General features: G+C 42.5%; 1 protein-coding gene across 1 annotated transcript; it reads left to right on the top strand.

Annotated features, from left to right (window-relative positions):
- The first annotated feature begins 1,909 nt into the window (after positions 1-1,909).
- Positions 1,910-9,622, top strand: irf10 (interferon regulatory factor 10). The gene is made up of 8 exons (XM_056423274.1): positions 1,910-2,253; positions 3,723-3,906; positions 4,012-4,088; positions 5,593-5,650; positions 7,791-7,895; positions 7,985-8,380; positions 8,535-8,653; positions 9,307-9,622. The coding sequence occupies exons 1-8, from the start codon at positions 2,089-2,091 to the stop codon at positions 9,394-9,396; spliced, it is 1,194 nt and encodes a 397-aa protein (XP_056279249.1). The 5' UTR covers positions 1,910-2,088; the 3' UTR covers positions 9,397-9,622.
- Positions 9,623-9,758: the final 136 nt, after the last annotated feature.

Raw genomic sequence — 9,758 nt, 5'->3', positions numbered from 1 at the left:
ACATTACATCATTCACACCCACTGATGGGAGGAGCTATGACAATGGAGCCCATCAGCAATTTTAGGGGTTAAGTGTCTCGCTAAAAGACGTGCATGTGTGTGCACGTGTGTTCATGTGTGTGCATGTGGATGTGGGTTTCCTCTCTCCTATAAAGCACTCCAGCAACACTCGTGTACACTGCCCCCTGGTGGCGGGAACTGTACTTACACAACATGTCACATGACGAAAACCTTCTTTAAAAAAGAAGAAGATATTTCTATCGATCTGAACTTTGGAGTTGTTTATAGTCCGCGTGCTCAGTGTCTTAAGAAGTCTTCAGTCGGAACATGTGAGGAAGGTTGAAGAGGACTTTATGGAAAAGGAAAAAAATCCCTTACACCCACAATCCCACATTCATTTTCGGTATGAGAGTATATATGACTGTAGCCTCACTCTCAGCCTCACGTGTGTGCGTGTGTGTGTGTGTGTGTGTGCGTGGGTGTGTGAGAGATGAATGCTCTGGTGATGACTGTTGCTCTCATGCTGGGGAATTAAAAGAGACTTTTTTCAAACGATAAGAAAACACAACTTCCTTTTATTTAGCAGGTCGTGGGGCTATGAAGGTCAACTTTCTATTGTATTTCCTTTATTATAAGACATATTTAGTTAGTGAGTTATATAACAGCAGCTTATAAAGGCATGATGCTTTAAAGTGTGCCTTCTGGGCATGGACGGATTAAGAAACCACTGGCCCCTGGGCCTGGACGTGTCAAGGGCCCCCCCCCCACCCGCAAAAAAAAAAAAAAAAAAAAAAGTCAACAACAAAAATAGAATTTTTTTTTTTTACATCGCTAACAAAACAGTCCGTATGGAACAACGATACCGGAGCTGAGCAGACAACATAACGCGAATTATATGACCATGACATGAATGACTTAAGCCTAGCATATACCGGCTATGGCGCATCGTGTCATATCATCATATCAATACAAAGTTAATAACAGCTACTTCACGCAGAGGCTCTGGATTAGGGGCCCCCTGAGCTCATGGGCCCCTGGTGCCGGTAGGCTCGTTCGGAAATCCATCCCTCAGTAGGACTATTGGGGCCCTGTTACTGACATGAATGACTTAAGCCTCGCATATACCGGCTACGGCGCATCGTGTCATATCATCATATTCATATCAATACAATGTTAATCACAGCGACGTCACGCGAGGAGGCTCAGGCTCACGGGCCCCTGAGCTCATGGGCCCCCTGAGCTCACGGGCCCGAGCTCATGGGCCCCCTGAGCTCACGGGCCCCCTGAACTCACGGGCCCCCTGAACTCACGGGGCCCCTGAGCTCATGGGCCCCCTGAGCTCATGGGCCCCCTGAGCTCACGGGCCCCTGGTGCCGGTAGGCTCGTTCGGTAATCCATCCCTCAGTAGGACTATTGGGGCCCTGTTACTGACATGAAGGACTTAAGCCCAGCATATACCGGCTACGGCGCATCGTGTCATATCATCATATTCATATCAATACAATGTTAATCACAGCGACGTCACGCGCGGAGGCTCAGGCCCAGGGGCCCCCTGAGCTCATGGGCCCCTGGGCCTGGGCCCGGTAGGCCCGTTGGTTAATCCATCCCTGCTTCTGGGGAAGTAACACAAGCCTCTATGGGACAAACATCTGCAGCCTGGTTATGAATGATTTAAACACATAACTAGTTACTACGGTGCTTCCGCGACCCTGTGCGTCTCCCTCACACACACGCACACACACGCGCACACACACACACACACACACACACAGACACGCACACACTTTCGCGGCCACCCAGTTCGCAGAAGGAAACTGAAAGTATAATGCACGCGCTTTCGCTTTCGCTTCCACGCGCGCGTTTCACTTTTCGTTCCGACTCCATGCGCAGTAGCCTGAGGGTCGTGGGCTTATATTTATATATTTAGTTTGTGTTAAACTGCTTTACGTTATTATACTCTGCAGGAATTGTGACGATCCCCCGCTGAGCATCAGAATAGAATAGCCTATAGATTTTTGTATTTTTTTCTTCTCACAAACACTTTGCACGTGCACCCTTTTTTGGGGGATTTTGGATTTATGTACTAGGATGGAAGCTAAAATGCACATGAAAGAGTGGCTGGTGGCTCAGATAGAGAGCGGGGGCTACGAGGGTCTGTGCTGGGAGGATGACAGCCGGAGCATGTTCCGGATCCCGTGGAAGCACGCCGCCAAGAAGGACTACAAGCAGACCGAGGACGCGGCTCTCTTTAAGGTCGGACAACGGGCAGGTTATGGGTCACATACAACTTGTGAGGCTTGTTTTTTATTTGATGTTTTATGAGAAAGATAATGTACCCAGTTGGATAAAACTAAACTTTTTTTTTGGTGCAGTTATTTTTATTTATTTTATTATTATTATTTTTAAATATATATATATATATATATATACTTTATTGATAATGCACAATATGATATACAGTTATCAATTAATTTGTATTTGTGTATGTTTCAATCAGATTACAATTATAAAGAAGAAAACAGGATAAATAAATAAAAATAACAAAAGCAAAACAAAATAACAAATTATAATAATAATTAAGAATGAATATATTAATTTATTTAAGTCCATAAATTGACTGATACAAAATAAAAATAAAATAAAAAAAATCATACCAGTTGAGCTACTTACTTTGGAAACAGGTGTTTAGGATAATAGCACATAAATAAGTATACACTCTGGCCTGTTGGCTTGTTAAGATGTTCTAATTTTTTCTTAAACTTAAAAACGTAAAAATAAATAATTGTTTGTGCTTTTATTTCTTTAGTTATTATTTTTCAAGTAATTTTTTTAATGCTATACTATTTTTAATCGGTGCCCCACCAAAAATGTATTCGCCATCCATCCATACTCGTTTTATGGATGCATCTATTTATTATTATTCATGTTATTATGTATTATTTCGCTCTTTTTCCAAAAGGCTACAGTTGAACTGTGTGGGTTGACTGGAGAAGTCAGTTGGCTTGAAAATTGGAGAACATCAAATTTCACAATAAGTTCTTATTATACGAAAAGTGTCTTTTATATTTTTTATTTTTAAGGGAGTTACCTCTTTCTTGCAATGCTGTTTTTTTTCCAAGGCTGTGTTGCGTAATCGTTTGAAAACATGGTCCAAGAATCATGTTGGAAGAAACACTGTCAAAAGAAAACTTACTGGCACTTTTCTGTTTACGGAAGCTTTAAAATTAGTAATAATGAGTCATAGGAATAAAATAATGAAGACAAATGTGGTCAAATAACTTATGATTCTGCTGGTTTAATTCACTTAAAGGTATTCCGTGCTGTAGAATACACTTTTATATCTTATACAAGTAAAGTAAATGATATCTCACATTTGAGGTCATCCGAATCACATCTATTTCAGAACTTAATAGCGTTATTTAAAGTTATATCAAGTAAAAATGACTATACATTTACAACATATCGTTCCCTAAACTCATTTAGATTAATTTAAAATGTTATATTTGATTACAGTGCACATTCAGTTAGCTGCTTCCACGCTGCTCTGAATGGAGATTTACTTAAAAAAAACTAATAACAGAGCAATATATATTTCTGGGATGTATTCCCTATAAAGAAAATGACTCAATAATCAATTTGCTGCAACAAAATTGTGTGCACTTGTTGAAATATATGCGTGTAACCACAAATCATATTTTCTGTCTACTATGTCGATATTTCAGGCCTGGGCCGTATACAAGGGCAAGCACAAGGAGGGGAGGGATCGGGCCGACCCCACCATGTGGAAGACCCGCCTCCGCTGTGCACTCAACAAGAGCACAGACTTCCAGGAGGTCCCTGAACGCAACCAGCTGGACATCGCTGAGCCATATAAAGTCTACCTTATCCAGCACAACAGGCCAGCAGGTAACAAAAAAGAAGACAAACACGCCTTATTTTATCTATTAAATGCCATCTTTTGGGTTTATTTTATTTGCTTTCATCTGTGGTCTCACTTGTTGCTCTCCTCAGAGTCTCCCCTGACAAAAGGGGACCATGTGACCCAGACTCTGGGGTCTCCAAGGAACCCTGCTTTTCCGGTCCAGCAGGTGAGTTCAAAACATAAAGCCGGAAAATATGCTCTGACGTCAAACTTGCTGAATACTTGAACATCGACAGTGATGTAACATAAGAAACACGGCTTCCAGTTTCTTAGAAATAAGGCTCATTATTTCTGTGTCTTTTTTATTATTATCAGTGATTAGAAATAGGTGGAAATCAGGAAGGATAATTAGGTTTAGATGGTCAATCCGTCAACATCGGGAAAAGGACTTCAGACTTGGGATGTGGCAGGAAAATCAAGATTGACCACTAAGTCACAGGTGTCAAACACAAGGCCCGCGGGCCAAATGCGGCCCGCCACGTCATTTTATGTGGCCCCCTGGCGGCTTCAAAGACACATGATCGCCTTTTCTTAGAAATTTGAGAAAAATATCCTGTGCTTTTATTTTGAAGGTTTCAAATTAAATGGATTTATGTCATAATATGAGAGAAATGTTCTTATGTACAATATTTCTACACTCAAATAAACAATAATCAAATGTAAAGAGAGTTATTTAACAACATGTTCGGCTGGAGTTTATACAACCGGCCCTTTAAAGCAACACTATGTAACTTTTGGACCTTAAAATAACAGCTTGAAAAAAATTGTGCCGCTACAATGACTTTTAATATGACGATTTGCGTCTCCGCTATTGCCATCGGGGGTCTGTGGGGAAATAACTCCGCTATGTAAGATTCTGGAGCCGCCCGGTATATCCGGCGGATGTACTCGACCTGCTTTCTGGCAGTGATTACGCAATGTCATATAGTGCCACTCCACGCTCGCAGCTACAGTATAAGGGTAGCTTTTATGTAGCTTTTGGTGTCGTCAACAATATTGTATTCGATCACACGTACTCCACATTTGCAGTCCCCCAAAACAAAAGGAAATGACTGCATGCGCGCACACCCCCCCCCCCCCAAAAAAAGCCGGCAAACAGCTGATCGACCAGGCAGAGACGTGGCGAGGCGCCGCGTTCAATCCCCGCGCTACTTCACCCTAGTCCGGTAGGTGCTGGGCCAGTTCACAGTGTTCCTGCGCAGTCTTCTATTAGTGATCCCGCCCGTTGGTATGAATCCAAAATAGAAAGTCGCCGGTTGCTGCCGTTCTGAGTCCGCCGCCTGTCAGCACGCTCCAAACAAAAAAACCCTCGCGTCACCTCCCCCTCGTCACCTTTTATAACCCGTGACACGTACAAATAATAATAATTCTAATTATAATACAGGACAACACATGATCCCAACTCAATACAAGTGTATGCGAGGCTGCATCTATCGTCACTGGGTATTTACGACACTGAAATCGATACCTAAATACCTAAAAACCTGAAGGGGGCGCCAAAAGTGAAAAGTTACATAGTGTTGCTTTAAGAGGGCAGCCATGATGCTGATGTGGCCCACGGGGGAAATGAGTTGGACACCCCTGCACTAAGTCTAATCTTGTAAAAAAAGAAAAGCCAAGATCACTTTTACGAACTCCATGCTGTGTTTTTTGTGTGTGTGCGTTTGCAGCTCAGTTGCCAAAAGGAATCTTTTCACAGAAGTAAAGAAGAAGTAAAGCCGCTGCCTGGTTAGTGTGTACACACACACACACACACACACACATCCTGATGAATGTATATAGAGAATAAGAAGCAAAGAATCAAGAAACCCCAAACCATCGAGTCCTCAAAGGGTCACCATGCCGGTCGGATGGATTTCAGAGCGTCCGCGGGTTCGAGTCCGACACGCATCTTGTCCCCCAGATAAAGTCACGCTCCTCCATCAATGATCCCCTGCTTAAAAAGGGTTTGGGACGGAGCACCTCCCGGACTCCACGGAGTTTGTTTAACCCTCCTGTTACCTTAGGGTCAATTTGACCCCATTCAATGTTTAATGTCGGTGTTCTTTGGGGTCAATTTGACCCCAGGCTGTTTTTCACTGAGTCAAACATATCAGAAATATCAACTTTTTTATATATTTAAAGGGCTATTTAGGTAGTCAACAAACAAACATAAAGTACCTCACACTTAAACTTGGAAAACAATATTAATTCTAATAATTTTCTGGAGGTTTTAATTGCTGGGGTCAAATTGACCCCAAGGGTAAAATATGTCAGTAAATATAAAGGTAACAGGAGGGTTAAACATTGAATGGGGTCAAATTGACCCGAAGGTAACAGGAGGATTAAGGTGCTCTTGAGAAGAAAACTCCAGAGCACTTAAAATGCCTTGGTGGTCACGTGAGACCTAGAAACAGACCGTGTCCATCCAGCCTTCGCTCTGACTGAACATCGCCTGTAGTGGCCGTTTGTCCAATAAATCAAATAAAACTATAAATCTAGTTGCCGCTGACGCACCGTGGGGGTTTAGGAGTTGACGCAGCCAAAAGAAAGTAACGCCCATAATCCATTGTTCTTATAATTTATATCCTAAACAAACAAAAAGAACAAACAAAATGTTGACACTGCCTCTCGTGTGCTGGTAAAAAACATGGGCCACCCCAGTGCATGCTGGTCCTGAAGCTACCCACACCTACTTATAACCACAGGTGCCCAGTGATACCCAATCAGTGAACCAATCCTAAAACTAAATATATTCAAACAAACTATTCAACTAAAACTATCATAAGAAAAAAGCTCTTCTCACATATCAAAAACATATAACCTACTAACTAACTAAATATATTTAAACAACAATCGCAATGTATTAAACTAAACTAAAACTATCATAATACATGAGCTCTAACATATCAAAATATATAACCTAAATAGGCAATGATTAAACAATATTACTTGACAATAAAACTAAATACAGATGTCACACTATCTTATTGTGTGGAAGTGTGGGGGTCGACCAAGACAACCTTTATGGTTGTTGTTGTGTATTTTTATTCAATCAATCAAATACAATACAATATTATTCTATATAATATACAAAACAGAAAGACTGAAAAGGTAAAGGTAGAAGCAAAACATGCTTATAAATTCCTATCCTAAATTAATATCAAATTAATATCAAATTTATTTATTTTTTACTTTATAATTTCACAAGTGTTACAAAAATGCAAAATAAAGCAAAGTCACTGCAGACTGTGTGCAAAGGTTGTTTTTTAATACATGAGTGTAAATATGAGTTGAGAGATGTTTGTAAGTTTACTGTACAAAAAGCTAAAAATGGGGATTAAAAGAAGACGTGTTTCTATTGTCGGAGTCCAATTATGGAACAATGTTAAAGAGGATGTAAGAATGGTCAACTCGTTTTTGGTTTTCAAAATGATTATTTATAAAACTATTTTTGAGTGTTATAAGTAGGATTGAAACGTATGTCTATGGAAGATGTATTTAAATATATGTGTATATATATATATATATATATTTACATATATATATATATAAGTGTGATTGAAACATGTATATGGAAGATGTATATATATATACAGTATATATATATATATATATGTATATCATGTTTTTATTTTCTTTATTCTTTTTCTTTATTTTATATTAATAGTCTGATTTATTTGATAATAATAATAATTTAGGATAGGAATATATAACCACGTTTTACTTCTACCTATACCTTTTCAGTCTTTCTGTTTTGTATATTATATAGAATAATATTGTATTGTATTACAATGATTGACTGAATACAATACACAACAACAACAACAACAACAACAACAACAGCAACAAAATACATAGCTCCATCAACGCCTCTCTTCTGCTTCAGAGGTCCTGATGAGGGAGCACATGTACTGTGAGCTCACGGGGAACACGAGTCGGGATCAGAGCCGCGCTCCTCTCCTCTTCCTCAGCCCGACTCTGACGATATCAGGTGAGCTTCAGAAAATAAAACTCGACATGCCGCCGGCCTTCGCTCTGCGTGACCTTGAAGTCGACCTTTTATTTGTGTGCTGTTTGCAGACTTCCGTATGCAGGTGGTCTTGCTGTACCGGGGCCAGAGGGTGATGAAGGCGACCACCCGGAGCCCCGAGGGGTGCTTCATCCTGCAGGGCCGCGTCCCCCTGGGGAGCGAGCGGATCTACGGGCCCTGCTCCGCCCAGCGGTTCTCCTTCCCGCCGCCGGGCTCCGCCCCCGCGGCGTCCCTGCCGCCGTGGATGGCCGAAGCGATGAACCGCCTCCTGCGCCACCTGGAGAGGGGCGTGCTGCTGTGGGTGGCGCCGGACGGGGTGTTCATCAAGCGCTTCTGCCGGGGCAGGGTGTACTGGAGCGGCCCCGGGGCCCGGCACGCCGACCGGCCCAACAAGCTGGAGCGAGACAAGACCGTCAAACTGCTCGACGCGCCCACGTTTCTCAGCGGTGAGGCGACGAAGAAAAGAAAAAAAAATCGGTTTCAAAGAGAGGCCGGTTATTGTTCGGGAAGCTTTTATTGCTCACATTATTGCTCCACGCAGAGAGGGAATATGTCTGGTGATGGAATCAGAATATTCCAATATGAAATGTTTGTGTACAGAGCTCCAGAGATGTTTACAGGGGACGGCGCCGACGCCTTCGTACGAGATTGAGCTCTGCTTCGGAGAGGAGTACCCGGACCCCAACGTGCCTCAAACCAGGAAGCTCATCATGGCAAAGGTATCCCGCCATATTAAAAAATATTATTAATTTAACCAAAATCTGCAGAGGGGCGCCCCTCTATTTACCCCGAACCCATATGTGCAGATTTTGGTTCAAACCCATATGTGCAGATTTTGGTTAAATTAATAATATTTTTTTCAGTTTCATTTCTTCGAAATAATCTGTAGACTAATTGTAAGAAATTCTGTCTCATCACATCAAACTATTTCCAAAATTCTGAAGTCAAATTGATGAAATTCAGACAGTGTTTGAACATAATGAACCTAATATCCTCCCTTCATGCTCGCTCATGCCTGCATCTGAATTCTAACTGCTCTCGGGTTGTGATGTGTCTGACGGTTGATGGACTTCACTCCCTTGGACTCACAAAAATTCACGATGTGAATTTCCACCGCGTGTCGAAACTCTTTAAATTGGAGACGCACCGATGCTGATCTGAGATACATATGACTCCACGTACTTAAAGTGTGATCCCAGTTTATTCATTTAATTCTGGTATCGGATCGGTTCTTCGTATCGGCGGATACCCAAAGTATCGGTACCGGTGCATCCCGACCTTTTCACACTGTTTTTCTGTCCCTGTGCGTGTGACTGTAATGCCTTTAATCGCCAGCAGAGGTCCTCGTCATCACGCTTGATCGTGTGTCCAGGTGGTGCCCTTGTTCGCGGTGGAGCTGCTGCAGAGGCTCGAGGAGAAGCGGCCGGTTCTCACCACCGACACAGGCGGAGAGAAGATGTAGCGAGGACGGGGAACAATGCACGAGTGGATTACTGACGCCTTTCTCCCTTCCCCCGTGCCATCGGCATGAAAGACTGCAACGCATCCTAGACCTGATTGCAATGCATGATGGGATTTACTTGTCCCTCATATTGCTTTTCCTCCGTCCACCGTGCAACGAGAATGGCAATCATCTGTTGTGGAAGCAAATAACTCCCAAAAAACAATAAAACATGCTGAAAACGTCTCGTCTGTGTATGCGTGCAGGCCAAAACGTGTGTGTGTGTGTGTGTGTGTGTGTGCAGGGTGGTCCTCGTGGTGTGTCGCCGGGGACCCCCCCACGAGGGCGGGCCTCGACGGATTTGGTGCAATTTGGACGCCGTT

Source organism: Pseudoliparis swirei, chromosome 9, assembly GCF_029220125.1.
Source record: "Pseudoliparis swirei isolate HS2019 ecotype Mariana Trench chromosome 9, NWPU_hadal_v1, whole genome shotgun sequence".
Classification (NCBI taxonomy): Eukaryota; Metazoa; Chordata; class Actinopteri; order Perciformes; family Liparidae; genus Pseudoliparis; species Pseudoliparis swirei.
The sequence above is the reverse complement of the archived record's forward strand: the minus strand, read 5'-3'. Positions and strand labels throughout refer to the sequence as shown.